The 23,143-nt window shown below is 46.2% G+C and overlaps 3 protein-coding genes across 5 annotated transcripts; 2 read left to right on the forward strand and 1 right to left on the reverse strand.

The window, feature by feature from the left end:
* Nucleotides 1–1,240: 1,240 nt before the first annotated feature.
* Nucleotides 1,241–13,775, forward strand: Ndufs2 (NADH:ubiquinone oxidoreductase core subunit S2). Its single transcript, XM_027419009.2, has 14 exons — nt 1,241–1,526; nt 2,234–2,340; nt 6,934–7,124; nt 9,252–9,372; nt 9,714–9,826; nt 10,030–10,104; nt 10,245–10,322; nt 10,469–10,554; nt 10,766–10,885; nt 11,559–11,688; nt 12,125–12,220; nt 12,392–12,475; nt 13,339–13,396; nt 13,535–13,775. Exons 1-14 carry the CDS (start codon nt 1,432–1,434, stop codon nt 13,570–13,572), a joined length of 1,392 nt encoding a protein of 463 aa, XP_027274810.1. The 5' UTR covers nt 1,241–1,431; the 3' UTR covers nt 13,573–13,775.
* Nucleotides 13,776–14,840: 1,065 nt separating this feature from the next.
* Fcer1g (Fc fragment of IgE receptor Ig) lies at nt 14,841–18,144 on the forward strand. Its single transcript, XM_035445344.1, has 5 exons — nt 14,841–14,846; nt 16,861–17,085; nt 17,230–17,265; nt 17,627–17,647; nt 17,789–18,144. Exons 1-5 carry the CDS (start codon nt 14,841–14,843, stop codon nt 17,849–17,851), a joined length of 351 nt encoding a protein of 116 aa, XP_035301235.1. The 3' UTR covers nt 17,852–18,144.
* A 2,069-nt stretch (nt 18,145–20,213) lies between these two features.
* Apoa2 (apolipoprotein A2) lies at nt 20,214–23,136 on the reverse strand. 3 transcript variants are annotated; one of them, XM_027419031.2, is made up of 5 exons: nt 22,428–23,136; nt 21,429–21,607; nt 21,185–21,291; nt 20,789–20,921; nt 20,214–20,471 (listed from the first exon to the last, which is right to left on the reverse strand). In XM_027419031.2, the coding sequence occupies exons 3-5, from the start codon at nt 21,234–21,236 to the stop codon at nt 20,351–20,353; spliced, it is 306 nt and encodes a 101-aa protein (XP_027274832.1). In that variant the 5' UTR covers nt 21,237–21,291; nt 21,429–21,607; nt 22,428–23,136; the 3' UTR covers nt 20,214–20,350. The 3 variants fall into 3 exon arrangements, with proteins under 3 accessions (XP_027274832.1, XP_035301320.1, XP_027274831.1); XM_035445429.1 differs by having other exon boundaries at nt 21,185–21,275; nt 21,429–21,465; nt 22,428–23,135; XM_027419030.2 differs by having other exon boundaries at nt 21,185–21,275; nt 22,428–23,133.
* Between the last annotated feature and the right edge of the window lie 7 nt (nt 23,137–23,143).

Here is a 23,143-nt window from a genome sequence, read left to right on the forward strand (position 1 = left end):
GGCAGCCACAGCTCGTGGGGGGTGTTGGCAGAAGGGAGAAGGCACAAAAGATGCAATGTCCTAGGTGGCCCCCCAAGAGCCCTCATCCCATTTTAAGCTCCAACTACCCCCAGGGCTAAGCAAGCTAGAGGCTATCTTGACTTCTCATAGGCTGTATTAACACAAAAATGAGTAATTCCCCTCCTCTCTTCATTATCACATTTAGTGTTTAAACTATATTTCAGGGAAGAAGGCCTAGAAAGGGGAGGGTATGTAGAGGGTAAGGGAACCAAGCCTCTACCCTGGCTTTCTGGAGGTTGCCTTGCTACACCAGGTCTTGGTCAGTTCCCACAACCAAGGGATCTCTGGCCCCACCCTTTGGTATGGTTCCCATTAGGTCAATTTTCAGCCTAGAAATCTGGCTTCCTCCTCTTCCTCTGCAGCTAAGAATTCTCAGTGCCACTCCCCTGGTTTGTCTGCTCCACCCAGATGCACTGCTGGTGGGCTATGTCCCAGGGACCCTGTCTGGGGGAGACGTGGGAGAGGCCTCTTTCCAATGAGAAAATTGTAGAACCTCAAAGAGTGGGTGGCCCAGCTGGAGCTGGGCTTGGAGACAAAAATCAACCTCCAGGGCAGGAAAACTCTTTGTCCATACAGAATTAGGCCCAGAGTCCTGGTGTTATTATTACATTTCTATGTTATTAGGCACTTCTGAAGAGGACTCTGACAGTGTGAGACTGTCCTGAATGGAGGTGGGGCACCAGGTAGCACTAAGAATGCTTCCTGAGTCTGTGATTCTGTAGGTTCAGGAATCACAGGGATATAAGGGTCACTGACAGGGGATCTCCATTTGCACCGACGCTACCAATGTTGGTGGTCTTGGCCTATTCCTTTTTGTTTTGGTGAGCTCTTAGGATCGCCCAACTGCACTTGAGTCCCTTTCCAAAATCCCAATTCCGGAATTTGGAAATTAACTCTTAGATTCCGTGAAGAAAACAACGTCATCGAAACCTGAGCCTTCAGTCGGAAAGCAAAAAAGGACTACCGCAGGAGGATGACCAAGATGGAAATAGTGAAGGAACACCCATGCAGAATGTGCAACGGGGTCCCAGTGGAAGAGCAGTTTGTAAGGTAAATTTGAGTGCAGGGAGAGGACTCAGCGCGAAGTGTGGGATTCACGGCAGAGCTGCCCCAGGAGAGAGCAGTTAATTTCTCTTACTCCTAGAAAAGCCGAGGGAGGGACGCCCTTACTAAAGATGACTGCAGTCGTAGTTATTTAAGCCCAAGTGAGGCGGAGATGCGGAATCCGGATGTTGTCGCGTTCTCAATTGACCGCCTTGCCAGCTTCCAAGATGGTGGCCCCACTGTGCCAATAGAAGAGAAGCCCACAAGGAGGCGCACGGGATTCACTTCCGCCCGGTTCTCCTTCTCACGGCCTGCAGCCCGGGAAAGATGGCGGCGCTGAGGGCTCTGTGCTGCCTCCGCGGCGTCGGAGCCCAGGTGCTGAGGCCCGGGTCTGGGATCCGACTACCGAATCAGCCCAGCAGGTGAGAAGGAGGCCTCTCCTGCATGCGTTCTCCTCAAAACTAGGATTTCTCGAGTCTGAGGACATTTCAAGGGCCCTGTGACCCCTTAGGAAAGAATGACCCAGGCCTGTGACCCTCCTTGCGCGGGCCAGATTTCTCAGGTCCCTAGATGCTGTGTGCTTTCTGTAGCGGAGGATGAGGGGAAAGGGGGATGAGTTTACCTTGCCAGAGGCGAAATAGGCGAGGTGCAAGACCCTACCTCTCAAATGAGTGTTTTGAGCGTACCTCCTGTCATATCCGAGGAAGGGAGACCCCTCCCCTTTGGGTCCTCTTTCCCCGGTTCCTCGCTCTCCCTCTTTTAGTCGCGTATACGTGTTTGCTCTTTCTCTCTCTCCTCCCTCTCTCTTAGTAATCTTACCATGAACAAGTGCTGTTCTCAACATTCGTATTCCTGCAGGAGCTGGACCCCAGCTTTGTGTGTCCCAAACTGCACTATGGCATTGAGGAACACAGCCCTGCACTGCAGTACAGGCCATCCACATAAGGGTGTATTGGATATTTAGGAATATATATGTATATACAAATATATATATGAATGCAGTAACAATTAGTGACAAAAGGCCGTGAATCTAAAGGAGAGCGGGGAGAGTTTGGAGGGAGGAAAGCGAAGGGAGGAACCAAGCACACTCTTTATGCTGTTTGTATAGGCTCTCTCTTTAATTCCTCAGAGGTGCCCGGCAATGGCAGCCAGATATAGAATGGGCACAGCAGTTCGGAGGAGCTATCATGTACCCCTCCAAGGAAACAGCCCACTGGAAGCCTCCTCCTTTTAATGGTGAGTGCTCAGAGCTGCTGTCTCAAGTCATCAAAAATTTTTGCTGATTTTTTTAAGTGCTATTGACTTACCCGTTTTGGACAAAAAAGGTGATAATAGCAGGGATTTATTAGCTAGAGATGGAAAGGAATGTCGGTCGTCTCCAGTTGATGTTTAATTAATTTAAATATTATGTAATTAATGTCAGCCTTTTCCAGATTCAATGTATTTCTATCTCTTTGTGGACATCATGGTTTTCCTGAAAGCATTTTGAACAAAACCTACTTAAATACAAGCATCTTTTCCCTATCAAAACTATGTGTTCTGGGACTAGAGAGATGGCTCAAGAGTTAAGAGCATTAAATGCTCTTGCAGAGGACTCAGGTTCAGTTCCCAGAAACCATATCAGGTGCCTTATAACCACCTATAATAACTCCAGTTCTAAAGCATCCACTGGCCTCTTCAGGCAGCTGTATATAGGTGGTAAACAAACATTCATACATACAAGCTGGGTGGTGGTGGTGGTGGTGGTGGTGGTGGTGGTAAACAAACATTCATAAATACAAGCTGGGTGGTGGTGGTGGTGGTGGTGGTGGCGGCGGCGCCGCCTCACACCTTTAATCCCAGCACATGGGAGGCAGAGGCAGGCGGATCTCTGAGATTGAGACCAGCCTGGTCTACAAGAGCTAGTTCACTCCAAAGCCACAGAGAAACCCTGTCTTGAAAAACAAAGCAAAACAACAAAAAAACATTCATACATACAGACAAAGGATTTATACACATAAAAAAAAAAAATCTTTAGGGACTGGAGAGATGGCTCAGAGGTTAAGAGCACCGACTGCTCTTCTAGGGGTCCCGAGTTCAATTCCCAGCAACCACATGGTGGCTCACAACCATCTGTAATGAGATCTGGTGCCTTCTTCTGGTGTGCAGATATACATGGAAGCAGAATGTTGTATACATAATAAATAAATAAATAAATAAAATATTTTAAAAAATCTTTAAATAGAAAATGCACAGAGAGCTGCCTTGTCTTCAAAAACAAAACAATAATGAAACAAAACCCAACCAAGAGGGCTGGAGAGATGGCTCAGAGGTTAAGAGCACCGACTGCTCTTCCAAAGGTCCTGAGTTCAATTCCAAGCAACCACATGGTGGCTCACAACCATCCGTTATGAGATCTGGTACCCTCTTCTGATGTGCAGATATATATGGAAGCAGAATGCTGTATACATAATAAATAAATAAATAAAATCTTTAAAAAAACAAAACAAAACAAACAAACAAACAAAAAAACCCCAACCAATTAGCTCTTTTGTTTTGGTTTTGGTTTTTGTTGTTTTGTTTTTCGAAACATGGTTTCTCTGTCACAGTCCTACCTCTCCTGGAACTAGCTTTGTAGACAAGACTGGGCTCGGAACTTAAAGAGATCCACCTGCCTCTGCTTCCCAGTTGCTAGGACTAAAGGTATATGCCACCACTTCCCGGCTATTTTTCATGTTTTGGAACAGGGTCTTGTGCTGGAGATATGGCTCAGTGGTTAAGGGCACTTGCTGGTCTTGGAGAGGACCTGAGTTTAGTTTCCAGCACCTACATGGCAGCTCACAACCATCTGTAACTCCAGTTCCAGGGAATCTGATGCTCTCTTTTGCCCTCCAAGGGCAACAGGCATGCATGTGTTACATACACACACACAATACACATACACATAAATAAATTTTTAAAAAGAAACAGAAAGGAAGAAAGAGTGTTTTGCTGTATTATCCAGCTGGCCTCAAAATTAAAATCTAGCTGGGTTATGGTGGCGCACACCTTTAGTTCCAGAACTTGGGAGACAGAGGCAGGTGGATCTCTGAGTTCGAGGCCAGCCTAGTCTACAGAGTGAGGATCAGGATAGGCTCCAAAGCTGCACAGAGAAACTCTGTCTTGAAAAACAAACAAAAAAAATTTAAGATCTAGCCATGAGCCTCCCAAGTGCTGGACTTAACTCTTCCTCTTCATCCTTCGATTTTGATCAATAGTACCAAGATTGTCCTTTTTGTTTGTTTGTTTGTTTTTTTAAAGATTTATTTATTTCTTATGTACACAACATTCTGCTTCCATGGGGCACCAGATCTCATAATGGATAGTTGTGAGCTACCATGTGGTTGCTGGGAATTGAACTCAGGACCTCTGGAAGAGCAGTCAGTGCTCTTAACCTCTGAGCCATCTCTCCAGCCCCTGTTTTTTCCTTAATAATCCTGTGTTCACTGTTTTTTTTTTTTTTTTTTTTTTTTTTTTTTGTCAGCTTATCTGATGCACTTGAATCTACTGATAATTTTAACTACCATCTGCAGCCACACAGCCCCCCAAAGTCAGCACCCTGCTGGCCACTCAGGGGCTGCAGTCTAGAGCGATGCAGCAGTGTAGGTTTTAACTAAGTTTCTATTTTTCAACAAAGACTTGAAAGCCAGATACTGGAATGAAAACCTGCATGATCAGAGAAGCCAAGAAGCAATCTGCTGACCTGTTTTGGCTGGAGACCCAGCAAGAGAGTGTCTCTCTCCACAGATCCCAGATCAAAAAGACCACAAAATCTCTAAATCCCTCCCTACTACTTTCTGTGGGTCTTTATTCATCTCCCTGGGTCCTCCCTTCTCACAAAAGGCTAATTCTTGCCGGGCGTTGGTGGCACACGCCTTTAATCCCAGCACCCGGCAGGCGGATCTCTGTGAGTTCGAGGCCAGCCTGGTCTCCAGAGCCAGGATAGGCTCCAAAGCTACACAGAGAAACCCTGTCTCGAAAAACCAAAAAAAAAAAAAAAGACTAATCTTGTCCCCTGGTCACTGGCTCCACCCTGATCCAAGGTTAATAATTAAAATCCAGGCATATGTAAATTCTGTACCCTTTAGGGGCAGAATTTGTAAGTCCTTCATATGTATAGCTGTTCACCATGTGCGTTCTTTGTGCCCAAGGAAGACAGAAAAGGGCATTGGAATTTTCTGGAATTGGAGTTACTAGTTGTGAACAGACATGTAGGTGCTGGGAATTCATCCCAGGTCCTCTGGAAGAGTAGCCATTGCTCTTAATCACTGAGCTATGTCTCCAGGCCTGTAAGTCCTATGTAAATATTATTAGCATTATTAATAATTGATCCACTAACCCCCCTACTGCCTCCCAGATGCTAGTTTCTGCTACTTAAGAAATCCTGATAAAGTTTCTTAGATACTCACTTGCTTCCAAGACTTGGCCTGTATTGATGCTAGAGCCTGGGATGTTTCATCGCTCAACTCTATTTTTAAGTTTTCATGTGTGGCAACTCTTTCTCCTACCAGCCAGCTCCCAAATAACGACATGGAGACTTATTAATTATTAACACTTGACCTTATTTAGGTTTGTCTCATTAGCTCTTATAACTTAAATAAACCCATTTATTTTAACCAACATTCTATTGTGTGGCTTGTTACCTCATTTCTCCTCACTGCTCATGCTGCTTTCTCTGTGCCTGACTGGCCACCCTGGCCGTCTTCCCCAAATCCATTCTGTTCCCAGAGGTCCTGCTTAACCTCTTCATGCCTAGCTATTGGCCATTCAGCTCTTTTGTTTTTGTTTTTGTTTTTCAAGACAGGGTTTCTCTATGTAGCATTGGAGCCTGTCCTGGAACTCTGTAGATCAGGCTGCCCTCAAACTCACAGAGATCCGCTTGCCTCTGCCTCCTGAGTGCTAGGATTAAAGGCGTGTGCCACCACTGTCTGCTGTGGCCATTCAGCTCTTCATTAAACCAATCACAGTGACACATCTTCACACAATATAAGGGATTATTCTGCAACATTCATGGTGATTTTAAATAATGACAGCTAAGTCAGCTACAGCTAATTTGACTTCTATTACTACTTTTCACATGTAATTGTTTCCCAAGTTGAAGTATAAGTTTCTTTTTCTTTTCATTCTTTTTTTTTTTTTTTTTTTTTCTGAGATAAGGTCTCACCATGTATTCTTGATTGGTCTGGAGCTCACTATGTGAACCAAGCTAGCCCTAAACTCATAGTGGTCCCCTTGGTTACATATCCTGAGTACTAAGATTATACTAGCCTTGCCTGGCTCCAAAGTGTAGGTTTCTTGAGAATAAAAAAAAAAACCCAAAAAACTGTCATTTGGGGGCTAATCCTCAACACAACAACAAAATATGTTCTAGTGCCCTGGTTCCATCCTGTAATATAGTTCCTGGTGTGGTGGCCCCCAACCATAAAATTATTTTCATTACTGCTTCATAACTGTAATTTTGCTAGTTATGAATTGTAAGTGTCTGTGTTTTCCAATGCGCTTAAGTGACCCCTCTTAAGTGACCCCTGTGAAAGGTTCTTTAAGCTCCTAAAGGGGTCACAACCCACATGCTGAGAACCACTGTTCTAGGGTCTATAAAATGAACTTCGTGATTCTTCTCATTGGAAAGTTTAGAGCTTCCTTCCGTTTTCCCCGCTTGTGGGCCATTTTCCTAGTTATATCGGAATGAGGGTGCTGACAAAGTGTGGAAGGGCGAGCCAGAAAATATGTAGAGAGAACTAATTCCTTGCTGTCTCTTGGGGATGCCCAAAGGAATTTCCATTTGGCTCTGAACTATTTCCCACTTCTCAGATGTGGACATTGTGAAGGACAAAGTGGTCTCCAATTTGACCCTGAACTTTGGGCCCCAGCACCCAGCAGCCCATGGAGTCCTGAGACTGGTGATGGAGTTGAGTGGAGAGATGGTGCGGAAGTGTGACCCTCACATCGGGCTCCTGCACCGGGGCACTGAGAAGCTCATTGAGTACAAGACCTATCTGCAGGTGTGGAGGTGAACAGGGGCCTGTTGATAGGGGTGGAGCTATAGTCTGAGCTGTAGTTTTGCTGTCCCCAAGCTTCAGGGCAGAAGGGTGGCATGGGTTAGTCTGTTGTGGAATATTATTTTAAGATGTGTTATGTTTGTTTATGTTGTGGAATATTTGTTTAATGATGCAAAGATGGGTTGCATTTGTTTAACTCTGTGAAGCAGTGTTAATTTTGCCTGCTTAAAACATCTGATTGGTCTAATAAAGAGCTGAACTGCCAATGACTAGGCAGGAGAGGAATAGATGGGGCTGGCAGGCAGAGAGAATAAACAGGGGAGAAATCTGGGAAGGACGAGGAACAAGAAAAGGAGGAGAGGAGGATGTGGCAGTCCAACCAGCCACACAGCCAGCCATGGAGTAAGAAGGAAAGAAAGGTATACAGAATAGGGAAAGATAAAAGCTCAGAAGCAAGCCCGGCATTGGTGGAGCACACCTTTAATCTCAGAACTTGGAAGGCAGAGTCAGGTGGATCTCTGTGAGTTCCAGGCCAGCCTGGTCTACAGAGAGAGTTAAACAAAAAAACAAAAAACAGAAGAGTAGATGGGATAAATTAAGAAAAGCTGGCTAGAAATAAGCCAAACTAAAGCTAAGCATTCATAAGTAAGAGTAAATCTCCATGTATTTGTTTGGAAGCTGGGTGACAGACGCCCAAGAGCAAATAGTAAATAACAAACAACTACATTAGTTCTTTGAGGTTATTGTTGGATGGAGACTTGGAGCAGATGTTAAAGGATGCAGGAGTCTTTTGGGTTCTTCCAGCATCAGTACTTTATTGCTGGAACCACACTCCCAGCTTTTTTCTGTCTGATTCTTGGCTTGCCCTTTTATCATTACTTTAGTGCCTCAGTTTCCCTCCTCTTAAATGAGTGCGTCAAAGCTAGTGTCCCTAGGGGCAGAGAAAGAGGAATGAGACGTCAGCTCTTCAGGATTAACAGCTGATTCTTGTGTTTTCCCACTCTTTCAAATTTGTTTTCAAAACACTTCATGAGTCAGAGTGACCGGAGGAGGTTTGTGACAGAATTTGCAGTGTTTAGAAGAACTGTGTGACCTAAATAGTTGAAGGGCTGATTTGAAGGAGTCAGGTCTGGAATAGGATTCCAGTTTTTTGTTTTGTTTTGTTTTTCCTGTTTGGTTGGTTGTTTCTTTTTGTTTTGCTTTTTAATTCTTACTGTTATGAAGAAAGTTCCCTGAACAGTGGAATCAGGGCTTAGACCTAGCCATGTGACTAATGTACTTTCTCCAGGGAGCCTAAGCAGTGTGGCTTCTGCTCAGACTTTTGTGGGTTAACCCCTGTAGCATCATCCTGCGTCACAAATGACATGGGGACCAGAACAGGCTGTCCAGTGAGAAGCATTTTAACTCCGCCTTCTTCCTGGAAGCTGGAACTGGCTTGGTAGGCAGCTGGGACTTTGCTTCTTGACAGTCTGGGGGAAAGCTATGTAAAACTGATTGCTTTTCTCCTTCCAAATCTCAGTTTCAAGGGCCTAAGAGGAAAAAGACGTAGAAGTCCAGGGCACTCTATGAGGAAGGTTACAGTGCTGAAGTCAATTTACATTGGCTTGTAAGAGCCTGAGTGTTAAGTTTTTAAGAGTTTTATGACTTAGTTGCTGAAGTTATTATTAGAAATTAGACTATACACTTTGTGTGTGTGTGGTGTGTGTGTGTGTGTGTGTGTGTGTGTACGCTTATTTGTTTTCCTTTGTTTTGGTTTTTGAGATAGGGTCTCACTATATAGCTCTGGCTATCCTGAAACTCGCTATGTAGACAAGATTTTTGGTCTGTTTTATAAAGATACTGGATAATGTTGTGTCATGTAACATCCAGTTACATTTTGATAGCTTAAAATTGACCATGGTGGGATTATTTTCACCATGAAAATTGTCACACATGATAAATCAGGGTTTTAAACATTTTATGCTCGTTTTAAATAAGCTTGTTATGGGAGCTTTCATTTTGCTTTGCTGGTACTCCTGAGACTCTGAAGTTAAGAACTGACTTCTAATACCTGAAAGGGGCAAGGTTTCCAGCCGCAATCATTGCACTGCTGGGCCTGTTACATGCGATCTTCATTCTTCCCTTTCACAGGCCCTTCCATACTTTGACCGGTTAGACTATGTGTCCATGATGTGTAATGAACAGGCCTATTCTCTAGCCGTGGAGAAGCTGCTAAACATCCAGCCTCCTCCCCGGGCACAGTGGATCCGAGGTATGTTGCTTCTTTTTCTTCTGCCCCCTGTGAGCACAGAGCGACTAAGTGCATTGAACTCAGCTTTGATATTTAGATTCCAGATTCCACCCACACTGATCTGCAGGATGAGTCCTTGGCTCCTATGTCCTTTCTTAAAAACAAAAACCACACACACGACATAAATATTTATTCTGTAGATTGTGTATGTGGATGCGTGTGAAATAGCGTGTCCAGGCATGTGTGGGGAGGGCAGAGGACAGCTTGGGCGTCAGCTCCCTGCTTCTACCACGTGGCCCCAGATTTGTTAGCAAGCCTCTGCCCACTGAGCCACCTTCCCATCTCACTTTTCCGTCTCACAGTGCTGTTTGCAGAGATCACACGGATTTTGAACCATATCATGGCTGTGACCACACATGCCCTGGACATTGGTGCTATGACTCCTTTCTTTTGGATGTTTGAAGAAAGAGAGAAGGTATGAGAGGGAGGTGTAGATAGGGACAGGGAAGGAAGAATAAGAAGTGGAGACATTTGTGGGGGGAGGGTTATTTTGTTGGACTGTATTTGTAGGAATCCTGTATCATGAGGCGTTTAGCTAACCACAAGAAGTCAGGACTACGGTTTGAGGACTTGGGTTTCCAGGGACTTTGTTTCTAATTCCCAGTGTGTTCTATCTAGATGTTTGAGTTCTATGAGCGGGTATCTGGAGCCCGAATGCATGCTGCTTATATCCGACCAGGAGGAGTGCACCAGGTGAGTGGCTCTCCTGCCTCCACACTTCCTGCCCAGGCCTCTTTCCTCTTTGACCACTGGAGGGCAGTATGGGCTGGTGGAATAGAGTTCTGTCCCCGTGGGAAAGGGGTACGGTAACAAGATCACCACTTGGTTTCTAGGACCTTCCTCTTGGGCTTCTGGATGACATTTACGAGTTTACTAAGAACTTTTCTCTTCGGATTGATGAGGTGGAGGAGGTAAGATAGAAATCAGTGGGAAAAAAATACCTTTATCCCCCAAAAGGGCTTGTGGAGTTTTAGTACCCAGGGTTATGTAAGTATAGAGGCTTTCTTTTGAAGGTTGTCATGAAGAGAATTAGCACACTGGATTTCTCCATCCATAGATGCTGACCAACAATAGGATCTGGCGAAATAGGACTGTCGATATTGGGGTTATAACAGCAGAAGATGCACTTAACTATGGATTCAGGTAGGAGCATACAGTTTCTTTCCTGGGGGTGGTAGAGAGTGCAGAGAGTTACAGCCCAGTGTCTTGGTTTCAAGCATGTTTGGTACTCTCCTCTCCATGCCTTGAGTCTGTATTCCATCACCAAAGTGTTGGGGAGGAGAAGGAGATGGGAAGCATGTGTGTCCCTTGTTGTTTTTGAGGAGGGTGACCCTTGTGCCCTTTGTACCTACAGTGGAGTGATGCTCCGTGGCTCAGGCATCCAGTGGGACCTGCGGAAGACCCAGCCCTACGACGTTTATGACCAGGTTGAGTTTGATGTCCCTGTTGGCTCTCGAGGGGACTGCTACGATAGGTGAGACCCAAGTCCTTGCCCAGCTCTTGTCCTTAATGGTTTCTTTGCTCTGTGTCCGAGTATCTGTAGGAGCCTGTGTAATTTATTAAACTTGGTAAGAGTTGTGCTTAGTTCGCACAGTCCTCAGTATTCTCCCTTCAGCACACACACCAAATAAAAACACTACTTACTTTTTACCCTTATCCCGCCATCCTGCCTTAGATAGAACTAGTTTGGATGCTTTTGTAGCTGAAAAGGCTGAAGCATAAGTTAGGGATTAGGCTGTTAGTGATTGAGATTGGAATCTTCCTGACCTAGCGATCTTCCCCCTTGATTCTAAGCTTCAGATCCACTCCTGTTTACTGACCTTGAGTAACATTTGCTTCTGTTGTTCTCTTTGTTTATCTTTCCATTCGACTCCCTTACTCTGTAGTCCAAACTGTGTTTAAGAGGATAAGACGATAGGAAGGGAAAGGGAAAACTACAGGCCACGTTCTGGAGAGAGAGAGACAGACAGACAGACAGAGAGAGAGAGAGAGAGAGAGAGAGAGAGAGAGAGAGAGAGAGATACTGTTCCAGGAGAAGCAGGAACGTTTACTTAACATCTGAGGTCTCCCAAAGGGCATCATTCAGACCCCTGTGTACTCACTCCTGTCTGCTTTCTCTTGTTCTAAGTGTGTCTCATCTACTTCAGGTACCTATGTCGTGTGGAGGAGATGCGCCAGGCCCTTCGAATCATTTTACAGTGTCTGAACAAGATGCCTCCCGGGGAGATCAAGGTTGATGACGCCAAAGTGTCTCCTCCTAAACGAGCAGAGATGAAGGTGGGCTGTAGGGAGAGGGAGAAAGATCAGGCATGGGAGCAGGACCAGTGGTCACGGGGAATGTCCTTGGATTAAATCCTACCTTAGGTTTAACTTTTACCACACTCATCTTTTATTCTGTCTTTACTGCTTCCTGATTACATGTGGTTGTTGTCTTCCAAAGGGCAGAGATTGTTGGGGGTTGGGGTAAGAGCCTGGATCTGCCTTTTTTTCTTTCTTTCCTTCTTTTTTTCTTTCTTTCTTTCTTTTTTTTTTTTTTCTTCAAGGCAGGTTTTCTCTGTATAACAGCCCTGGTTGTCCTAGAACTCACTTTGTAGACCAGGCTGCCTTGAGCTCACAGAGATCCGCCTGACTCTGTCTCCTCAGTGTTGGGATTAAAGGCGTGTCCCACCCCCTGGCTGGATCTGGTTTCTATGCTCCCTTTTCCTCTCCTCAGACTTCCATGGAGTCACTAATTCATCACTTCAAGCTGTATACTGAGGGCTACCAAGTTCCTCCAGGAGCCACATATACTGCCATTGAAGCTCCTAAGGTGAGGAGAGGGGGAGGGGAAGTGTGGAGTGGGTGGCTGGAGGTGGACAGTGAGTGGAGTGCTCCCTCACTAGTGACAGAGATGGTAACCAGAGATGAACCAGAGAGGCTTTGGCAGAAGAGAAGAACACTCTCCCTACTAATGGGGCATTCAACTTTCTTCCTCCGACAGGGAGAGTTTGGGGTATACCTGGTGTCTGATGGCAGCAGCCGTCCTTATCGCTGCAAGATCAAGGCTCCTGGATTTGCACACCTGGTGAGATGATCTCAATGGTTCTAACTGTAATACATTAATAATTTACTGACTTTGAGGATTTTTGTTTACTTTCAGCTACTTAGACATTTTTAACTATTTTTAGCTTATTTATATATGTGTGCATGTGTATATGTATGCTACATGAGTGCAGATATCTTCCAAGGCCAAAAGAGGGCATCAGATCCCCTGGAGCTGGAGTTACAGGCGGTTGTGAACTACCTGTTGTTGGTTTCAGGAGCCAATCTCCGGTCCTCTGCAAGAGCAGTACATGCTCTTAGCAGCTGAGCCATCTCTCCAGCACCTTGCTTTTTGAGATAGGACTTTGCTATACAGCCCTGGCTTGTCTAGAACTCCCTACATAGTTAAGGCTGACCTTGAATTTGTTGTCTCCTGCTTTAGTCTCCCAGGCATGAGGATTACAGGTGTACACCTCCACACCCAACTCTTGGATGAGATTTTGTCTTGTTCCATTTGTTAAGACAGAATTTTGCTACATAACTAGCCTGGAGCTCACTATATGTGTGGGCTATTCTTGGATTCACAGTGACCCTCCTGCCTTAGACTCCCAAGTGCTAGAATTACACACTTAAGCTCCTGTGCCTGGCTTGGATGAGGATTTTGGCTTGGGGTTTTTGTCATCGTGGTGGTTTTTTTTTTTTTGCTTTATTTTTGAGGTAGGGTCTCACTATGTAGCTCTGACTGGCCTAGAATTCTCTATGTATAATAGGCTGGCTTCAAACTCATAAACACCCTCCCATGTGCTGAGCTTAACCGTTATACTACCACACCCTGCCTTTGGATGGGATTTAAAGAGCTCTTCTCTGCAAACTTCTGTTAACATGTTGCTATCCCCTTCCCCACAGGCTGGTTTGGACAAGATGTCTAAGGGACACATGTTGGCAGATGTTGTAGCCATCATAGGTAAGAGACCTATTATGCAGGGGTTTGGGATTCTTTTTGTGAACAAATCCATATGCTCCCTTTCAGTGTAATCTGTGTCTTGGACACAGTCATGTGCTCTGGCCCTCTGGCGATAACACTTCATCTCTAACCTTCCAGGTACCCAGGATATTGTGTTTGGAGAAATAGACCGATGAACAAAGGCATAGCCTTTGAGCTCCTGTGCCTGGCAGCTTCATCTGCAAGGCCTGTCCCTCATAGGCTATGAGGCTGTGTGTCTCCGTGTGTATAAACAAACATACATGTACATGCTGACTTAAGCTGTACAGGCTTTCTGTGCATGTGCTAGAAAAGGAGAAATTATATTAAATTAGCCGCCTTGCGGCCCCTACGCTCAAGATCCTAATGAGTCTTTCTTGGTGTCTTTCTGTCTTTCACTTTGTATTTCCCTGTTCCATTTTCCCAGCTGAGTCTCCACCCCTCTCTGACTCTTGCCCTTTCCACTTCTCCATTCCCCATTTCCCCTTTCCTCTCAGTTCCTCCTGCCCAAACCCTCTTAGCATCTATACAAATTGGTAAACTCAAGTGAGCACTGGGTGTGTAAAGTTCCAGATAGGAAGGTAAGGGCTGTGGTGGGGTCTCAGGGCATCTCGGGGGCAGTCTGCCACTTATATACGACCTGTGTCTGAATGATGGGTGAGGGGTTGTTAAACATGGCCGGTAGAGGCAGTCTTTCCCAGGCGTGAAAGTCTGTTCATTCTGTGGGTTAGGAGGTTAGTTCCTGAAAGGGCTGAGGCTTAGAGGCCAGATCTTCCAGCTCCCCTAGTTGGCCCTTCCGGGAGCCGCCTGGTCTGTACTGCAGGAAGGGGAAGGGGCCAAAGTGTGGGGGAAGGCGTGGCAGGAAGGGGGGAACTGTGGTCAGGGAACTGTTCGTGGGCACAGCTGCGCAGTTCTGTCAGAGTGTCTGATCGCCAGTTCCCAGCCCCGAAGCCCCCGACCAAGATGATTCCAGCCGTGGTCTTGCTCTTGCTCCTTTTGGTGGAACAAGCAGGTAGGTGAAAGGGTTTGGTGTGGACTATTAGCTCTTAAGCATGAATTGGGAATGGAAGGAAGAAGGCTGGTGCTGGGCAGGTGGGCACAGGGCTGTGGCAGACTCTGAAGTTAGCCCTGTTGGGTCCCCACCCCACTCATCATTTCCATCTTTATTATCCCTTTCTTACCTTCCATACTGTCTTCAGGACCAATATGAAGGGTTAGTTTGTCAAGGGTGGGGACTACAGCATGAAGAGCTTGTCTAGGAAAGTTCCTCCTGATCAGCAATACCATGGGATGCTCTCTGGGGAGGTGGTCTCTAGCTAGTTATATACAAAGCCCTCTAGATAGGCTGGGGCCTGTCTGTGAGTTTGGGAATTCGGCAGGGGAGTCAAAGTAAACATGAATACCTTTTCTGGGGATGAGCGGGGAGATGGTGGTACACGCCTTTAATCCCAGCACTCAGGAGGCAGAGGCAGGTGCATTTCTATGAGTTAGAGGCCATCTTGGTCTACAGAGCTAGTTCCAGGACAGGCTTCAAAGCTACACAGAGAAACCCTGTCTCAAAAAAACAAAACAAACAAAAATCCCTTTCTGGGGATGGTCAGGGCCACACCACTGTCAACTGACAGCAGTAGGCAATGGTGCAGAGTCCTGCGAGTCCTGTGTTCTCAATCATCAGCTGAGAAGTAAAAGCGAAAGCCCCGAGATCCAGTGATCTCGGGTTCTAGGCTACCCAAGAACTCCCCTCAGCTTTTGTGTATTTTGCATTCTATCAATGTGAGATATTTGTCTTGTTTTGGGTCTAGCCTAGAAACTCCCTATTTAGCTGAGGCTAACCTTGATTTCCTCATACTCTTGCATCTACCTCCCAAGTGCTGGGCATATGGGCCTGTACCTAGAGGCAAGAAATTTGGAGAGCACTGGTTGAGAGCTGGCTTTTACAGAGGGTGGGGTAAACCCTAGGGAAACAGAAAGTATGGCTGGAAAGGAGGAGCACAAAGCAGGGACTTGGAGGCAGAAAAATTGGATTATTTTTCCTGTTGCTTAACTCCGGTTCCGAGTGTTTCTAAGCTTTTCCGAGTACCTGTGTTTCATCATCTGTAAAATGGTGATGTTGATGCTTCTTTCACAAGGTAGTTTTGAGATTTATGCAATATCGTGTGGGAGTGTTGTAGATTAAAAAGTACCAGTCTTGGCAACTTGACTTGTGTGGAAGAGGACAGGGCCACACCATTTCATTAACTGGTAAAAGGATGGGCAGCGTAGAGTGCCCACTCCTAGAGATTCGGTGCATCAGATGAGAAATAAAGGCAAAAATAATTAAGGTCCCAGCAGCAGGCTAAGGTTCACCCCATTGGTCCTAATAAAGCTGGGAGCAATCTGGAGCCGATCTCGTGTAGCAGCGCAGGCTGGCATCGTTCTCACGCTTCTGACTCAGCCTCATGAAATTGTGTGGGGCCATCATGTTCAGTTGCTGTGCCCTTTGTTGTTTGTGGAGTTTCATTTCTTGGTTTTTTTTGGGGGGGGCATTAGTTGCCAGTTGTTTTGTTTGTTTGTGTTTCAAGACAGGGTTTCTCTGTGTAGCCCTGGTGTCAAACGTCAAACTTAGAGTTCCACCGATTTTTTATTTTTATTTTTATTTTGACAGGATCTAACTATATTCTAGGCTGATCTGGAACTCATTATATAATTCAGGCTGGTCTCAAGCTCATGGTAGTACTCTTGCCTCCGCCTCCCAAGTGCTGGGATTATAGGCATGACCCATCACTCTCGGCTTCTGTGTGATTCTTTTCTTTCTCTCTTTTTTTTTTTTTTTAGTTGCACAAACTTCCCCTCTTAGAGGCCTAGCATGATTAACAGGGCAGAGTAGCAGGAGGAAGAATCCATATTTTAGATTTAATTTGTGGTCATTCCTTTGAGCTGTGCTCACTATCCAGCTTTGTGTTGAATTAATGGTGTCTATAGAGCCTCGCAAAGTAGTCACTTTGGGTTTCGTTTGGTTGGTTTTTGGTATAGTTAAGTGCCTCGTGAGGCAAAAAGCAGTGAGGCTGAGAAGATGACCAATAATAGAGTAATTGCCTTCTCTCCCTTCACCAGCTCACATCCTTCCTGTCCAGCCCTCAGCCACAGGTCACAGGACTTACAGAGACACACTCTTGTGGTTTCTTTGCTGAAATTTGCCACTGTGTCTCTCTCCCCTCCCCCTCTGGGCTGAGGTTTTTGTCTCAGCCCAATAAACTCTGATGGGTCCTTGAGGTAGAAGAAGTGTTCAATGATGCCTGAGGAACCACAATACTGAAAGGAGAGTTCTAGGGCTGACAGGGAAGTCTCTAACCCTCAGTAAACCTAACTCCTACCACAACAGAACCCTTCATGCTTCTGTCTGACTCCTGCCATAGTCTGGGGAAAGAGGGGAGAGAAGAGAAAGGACAGTCTAAAGATGGGGTTAGTTTCTTCCCTTAGAAGGACCCTCCCGCAGCAGGTCCCCATCCCACCTCCCCGATCCCTTTCCCTTCCCGGTGCACAGGGCAACCCTCCCCTGCCCTGTGCACCGGGTCCCATGGGTACCCTGTATCCCCTCAGCTGCCCTGGGAGAGCCCCAGCTCTGCTATATCCTGGACGCCATCCTGTTTTTGTATGGTATTGTCCTTACCCTGCTCTACTGTCGACTCAAGGTAAGGTGGGGTGAAACGGTCTAAAAACTGGACCCAGAAGTGGGAGGGTGGCAGGAAGGGGAAGCAAAGGGGTTCTCCATGGTTTAGAGGGAAGGAGATGGGCCTCCAACTTCTCTCTTACTGATTGCCTTTCTCCCTCTCCAGATCCAGGTCCGAAAGGCAGCTATAGCCAGCTATGAGGTATGGAGTCTCTCACACCTTCATGCGCTCAACCTTCCTGGGTTACTAGCCTTAGGTCTGAGGCCTCTAGGAAGGCACCCTGTCCCTCACCTCAGGGTGGCTAATACTCTGCTATCTAGTTGAGTATAAATAAAATATCTGGACAGGAAAGAAGCAAGTGACAGTACATGAGAGAGTTGTATGTTGTGCTGAAATGTGTTTGCAGCCATATGGGTAAATAAGCAATCATGTGAGTGCTCCTGGCTTAAAGAACCTAATGCTAACCTTGACCCAGATCTTCCCTGGGTGGGAAAGAAGATGACGGGAGGGGAGCCTGAAGAAGGTATAGATCTCTAATACCTTGCTCCTTCCATCTGTACAGAAATCAGATGCTGTTTACACGGTGAGTAACCTCTTTTACCTACCTTAGGGGTCATAAAGAAAGGCTGGGATTTAGAGTGACCTGGATAGGAATGGAGTCTGTGTGGTGGGTGGGGCCCAGTGAGAAGCTCAAACTCCTGATCCGCCTTTGACTCTCCTCCAGGGCCTGAGCACCCGGAACCAAGAGACATACGAGACTCTGAAGCACGAGAAACCACCCCAGTAGCTTTAGAACTCACGTCCTTGGTTGCATTCTTTTTCTGCTTCTAGTTCTCTCCTGGCCCTCGTGGTTGATGTTACTATGCTACCTCCATGCTTTTGATGCTAGCTGACCTTACTCCCATAATGACGCTGGACTCTAAACTAATGTACACTGGCAGTTCCTCCTCTCCATTAAAGACTTACTCACAGATGTTTATTTTCTTACATATTCCTGTGCTTCATTCCTCTTGCTTTCTCTGATCCCCAACTTTTGTTACACCCTGGGAAGGGATTACCTTCTAATAAAGCTGCCATAGATCTGACTCTACTCATTTTGTCATTTATCAGATATCGGTTTAGCTTGTACTAAGCATTAGGCTGGATACTGAGTAAGGCAAACGGAGCTGCTGAGAAATAGGACTTCAGGGCTACTTTGCTCTTTTTTTTTTTTTTTTTTTTTTTTTTTTTTTTCAAAACCAGTTTCTCTATAGCCCTGGCTGTCCTGGAACTCACTCTGTAGAACAGGCTGGCCTCAAACTGACAGAGATCCACCTGCCTTGCCTGGGATTAAAGGCATGTATCACCATTGCCTAGCTACTTTGCTCTCTCCAGGTCTGAATGCTGACTGTATCTGGATAAGACACTTGTTCTTTGGGTACTCTGAGATGAAACTAGATCAGGGAACATTTTCACACACTCTCACTCTGTGTTGGGGATATGGATGTATTTGACAACATTAGAACCTAAGAAATTACTTCTGTACTCAGTGTGACTTTTTTTTTGTCTGAAAAATGAATCATGACTGGTTTGTGGAGAAGCCTGTATGTCTAGCCCAAAATAGTCACCAATCTAGATAATATCAATCCAGCTTATGTGTGTTTTAGTTAGCTGGAAAGCTAAGCATACAGAAGGAATGTAATGACAAGGATCATGTGACCCTCCTAGTGGGAGATTTTTATGAGGACAATGAATTTTCAGGGAATTTGGGAGCAAGAAGGACCTTAGAACCCAATAGAGGCTGAAGGTAAGAAAGGTGAAGGGAACAAGTTGGGTCTAAATGGGAAGTCATTTCCCACAAGATGGGTAGTCAAGGAATCCCCTTCCAGTACCTGTCCTTGTCCCAGAGTCACTAGGAAGTTCTTCCAGGGAATTTAAGCCATGTAGTGAGCAATGTGTCTGATCTGCCTGCCTTCTTCCAGAAAGGGCCAGTGTGTCCAGGCTCACCCCTGGCAATCCCCTGTGCTGGACAGCACAGCACTGCACAGTGATTTATATTTTCAAAGTGTTTTCCTATTGTATCATTTTATCTGCTCACTAACCTGTAGAAGAAATTAGGCTCCTTGAAATATTAACTCATCTGCGGTCACCTCGAAAGTAGGGACACTAACTTGCTTGCCTATGTACATTGTTCTACATAAAACAAGAAGGGTTTTTGTTTGTTTGTTTGTTTGTTTGTTTTACACTGGTTGTTCAAATGCTAGTGTTTGAACCTAGGATTTCCCACATGCTAGGTAAGGACTCTACCATTAAACTGTATCCTTAGCCTTTTGTTTTGTTTTCTTTTTCCTTTGGGGATTTGTTTGTTTGCTAGCTTGCTTTGATTTGACACAGTCTGTCTATTTTGTAGCTCTGTTGGTCCTGGAACTCCTAAGTGCTGGGATTAAAGGCAGGCATGTGCCACCACACCCAGCTAAATGAGAGGTTTTGAGTGAAGAAACTAGAGTGCTTGGGGAGAAAAGAGTTAACCTAGCCTTTTGTTGTGGGGTGATGGAAACACAGTGTCCCTCAGACTCAAAAGAAAAGATGAGGTCTTGAGTCACACTGCTGGGCTCTCTCTCTCTCTCTCTCTCTCTCTCTCTCTCTCTCTCTCTCTCTCTTTGTTGTTTCTCCAGACAGCCTGTCTTGGAACTCACTCTGTAGACCAGGCTGGTCTCGAACTCACAAAGATCCACCTACCTCTGCCTTCCAAGTGCTGGGATTAAAGGCCTGCAACACCACTGCCCAGCTGGGCTCTCTTAAAAAAACAAAACAACAACAAACCCAGGATCTTTTCATAGAAAGTTTATGAAGAAATTCTGAAGGTTACCCTTGTTTCCTATGGCCCCAAGTCAAGGGGGTTTGTCTTTAAGCCCTTCATTCCTTTCTTAGTTCCATTGTCCTTCATTCATGCTGCAGAATCACTCAAGGGGGGCACTCCTTGGATTTGGAGACAAATCTCAGGCATCTACTCTATCGTGTCCATCACTTATTTCTTCAGTCCTTTTTTCACAGGTCACACCAAAACTCTCGTCCCCTCCCCCTTTTAGAAACAGATGAATCTTTTTCCTCCCTCCTACTCCTCCCCCACTCTGCTACTTCTCCCAGTCACCCAAAGACACGAGGCACAGTTTGACTCCTTCCTCATTTATTGGAGAAAACAGGCAGAAGATAGGAGAGGGACTTTAGGGTAGGCCAATGGTCAGGAGAAGGGCTCGAAGGCAAGGCCGGTGGGGCAGCTAGGATAGGAAGACTGCTGTCTGACGCCTCACTTAGCAGCAGGAGCTGGTTTCTCAAGGTTCATAAAGTTGCTCAAGAAGTTCATCAGATCAGTACTAGCTTTCTTGACCAGGGGTGTCAGCTGCTCTTGTGTCTTTTCAAAGTAAGCCCTGGGGAGGGGAGGGACCAGAGGTTAGTTGGTGGTGAAGGTGAGAGCAGACTGATCCAGGTTCCTGGAATATCAAAGTCTGAAAGAGGAGGAATAGGTAGACCTTCCATTTAGCAGAGGGTCAGACACTAGAGACTGGAGTCCAAGGTCCACTTCCTGCTGCCCCCCTCTGAGGAATACACTGGATCTATGGGGATGAGGGAGGAATTTTTCTTCCTAATCTTCCGGAACCCGAGCCCGAGTTAAGATTCCATGAGAACTCCCAACTTCCTATCTCTGAAGTCCTGGAACCCCTTGAGCCCTCTCCTAAAGACTTACTTGGCTTGGGTCTGAATCTCCGAGCTCTTGGCCTTCTCCATCAAGTCCTTGCCATAGTCAGTCATGCTCTGAAAATACTGACTGAACAGGCTTTGCAGACCGGGCTCCTCCGCCTGTCTGCGAACCAAAGCCCCTACACAAACACATAAGCAACCATCTTTTCATTTAGGTTCTCAGCAATAAATCCAGGGCTCCGTCACACTCCGAAAGATCCACCTTCCCCAAGTTGGTGTTCTGCTAGGTTTTTTGTTTTTTTTTTAGACTTTAGAAAGGGAATGATCTTCCTCTTGAGTTGTGGCTGACACACTCAGCTTTGCAAACACAAGAGAATTGGGGAGCCAGGACCCCCCAGCATTGTCTTTCCTTTGGTTTCCTTTCTCCATATCACAAACTCACCTTCCAGGCTACAGATGGTGACGAGCAGTACAACCATTGCAAGCAGCTTCATGATGGCAGTGGGAACGTGGTCTGGGCACAGGGAGTGGTACTGATGGGAAAAGACACTGAAATCAAATGGGCATTAGCCGCTTTCAGGGATCCCCGCACCTGGATGCCCGCTCTAACCTAATTCTTTCCCGTTCCACAAGAAAAGCCCCATCCTTTTTGCGTGTTGCCCACATCTCGTGCTCCCTCAGCGTACCTGTTCAGCGTCGCTGTCCTTGGCGTGTACTCGGGGCCTGACGGGAGACAGGGGCTATATATACATCTATTTCCCCACCCCTGTCAGGTGATACAGAGAATGGCAAGTCCAGAGGGGCAGAGATCATGCTGGAGTAAACAAGCTGGAGAGATGGACGAAAGAACAAGCCAACGGGACTCCTGGTTTTAGAATGAGAGGCAGAGGGTATAAACTCTAGTGAAGACCAAGACCTGCTTATGATTTATTTTTTTGGGATCAAGGGCTGAAGCTGATGGGTTAATATGTATCAGGGAATCAGAATTCTAGGTTATTTCTCTGGAAAGCTCTGACATGAAGCCCTTAGCCCTTGTTATCTTTACCTCGGTATGGATAGATCTCATTCCCCAACTCTACATCCCTTCATAGCAACTTGACAGAGACGTATTTGAGAACTATGGAAAGAAGCTAGTGCCTTTAATCCCAGCACTGGGGAGGCAGGCGCAGACTTATCTCTGTGAATTTGAAGCCAGCCTGATCTATATAGTGAGTTCCACGGCTGCATAGAGAGACCAGTACAAAAAAAAAAAAAAAAATAGAGAAAGAAAGAAAAGAAGCAGGAGGTGGCAGGGAATGGGACTTAGGGGAAAACAAGTCAGAACAGGTACAGCTGACTCTGTCCTTTTTTGAGTTAATGTGTAATGAGACAGGAAGAGGGGCATGGGAATGTAGAATAACACTCCTGGGTTCTCATCGATGAGTATGCCCTACCCCCCTACCCACCCACCCCCCAATCAGAAAAATAGCCTCTGCCCTCCTGCTCCCAACTGCGACAGTCAAGAGGGTTCCATCCAGATAAAGGTCGAAGGTACCCTGGTCATTTGACCACCTTATCAGTTAGGTCGCGGCCCTTGGCCCAGCTCTAACTGTGCGGGAGGGCAGAGGCACATTCCCTAGACAGGAATCAGCTAAGCAGATTCCGAAAACATGCCTACCTTTCACCCTTTTGACCCCAACGCTTACCCTGTGTGCCCTGGAACACTACTGAGAGACATGGGATGGAAGTATGGGAGCTAGTCGGGGAGGGCGCAGACAAAACCAGGACATCTTGCCCATTTTCAGTTCTCTTGTGAAGCAGCTCTACCTCCTGGCCCTGGCCCCGGGGAAAGAGTGCAAGTACAGTCTGCAGTCGTCTTCCTGGATTTCATTAGTTCTTTCTGCAAGGAAGGACTAACTCGAGAGGGCAGCTGCTTCAGGAATTAGTTCTGCCCATAACCCGCTCCCCTCTCACAAACTCACAGCCATTCCTATTCTAACAAAAAAGGCAAGGCGTGTAGAAGAACTCCAGAGGGCGAGGTAGTGGTGGTGGGGTTTTGTTTTCTAGGGGAGAGCTGTGTCTGTGAGCTGCAGTCCTTTGGAGGTGTGTGGTGGGGGGCTGTGGGGATTCCTCAGAGGCCTTCAGCAAGGTGGGGAGTTATGTGAATTAGTGTCTTCACAATCCCTGAGAGGCTCTTCATAAAACACGTCTGCAAACTCAAACTCTAGTTTCACTTTTCTCACGTCCGGTTTAAGGAGCTCCAGTGGTCCAGGCGACAGAATGCTCCCTCTAGTGTCATGAATGCTCACAAGTTTATCTCGACCTTGAAGAGGCTGGGCGATCTTAGCAATGTAGCCTTCGACTCAAGTCTGAAGTGCCACCCACAAACTCCCCGCTGCAGCGCCGGACTGAAGCTCCGGGG

Source organism: Cricetulus griseus, chromosome 5 (genome assembly GCF_003668045.3).
Source record: "Cricetulus griseus strain 17A/GY chromosome 5, alternate assembly CriGri-PICRH-1.0, whole genome shotgun sequence".
Classification (NCBI taxonomy): domain Eukaryota; kingdom Metazoa; phylum Chordata; class Mammalia; order Rodentia; family Cricetidae; genus Cricetulus; species Cricetulus griseus.

Coding starts and splice junctions, on each gene's coding strand:
- Ndufs2 (XM_027419009.2), top strand. CDS start 1,432: ATGGCGGCGCTGAGGGCTCTGTGCTGCCTCCGCGGCGTCGGAGCCCAG. Junction 10,886..11,558: donor CGAGGGGACTGCTACGATAG/GTGAGACCCAAG, acceptor CATCTACTTCAG/GTACCTATGTCGTGTGGAGG. Junction 12,476..13,338: donor CTCCTGGATTTGCACACCTG/GTGAGATGATCT, acceptor CCTTCCCCACAG/GCTGGTTTGGACAAGATGTC.
- Fcer1g (XM_035445344.1), top strand. Junction 17,266..17,626: donor CAGCTATAGCCAGCTATGAG/GTATGGAGTCTC, acceptor CCATCTGTACAG/AAATCAGATGCTGTTTACAC. Junction 17,648..17,788: donor AATCAGATGCTGTTTACACG/GTGAGTAACCTC, acceptor ACTCTCCTCCAG/GGCCTGAGCACCCGGAACCA.
- Apoa2 (XM_035445429.1), bottom strand. CDS start 22,459: ATGTCTCTCAGTAGTGTTCCAGGGCACACAGG. Junction 21,466..22,427: donor AGTGTTCCAGGGCACACAGG/GTAAGCGTTGGG, acceptor GTCTCCCGTCAG/GCCCCGAGTACACGCCAAGG. Junction 20,922..21,184: donor CACCATCTGTAGCCTGGAAG/GTGAGTTTGTGA, acceptor GTGTTTGTGTAG/GGGCTTTGGTTCGCAGACAG.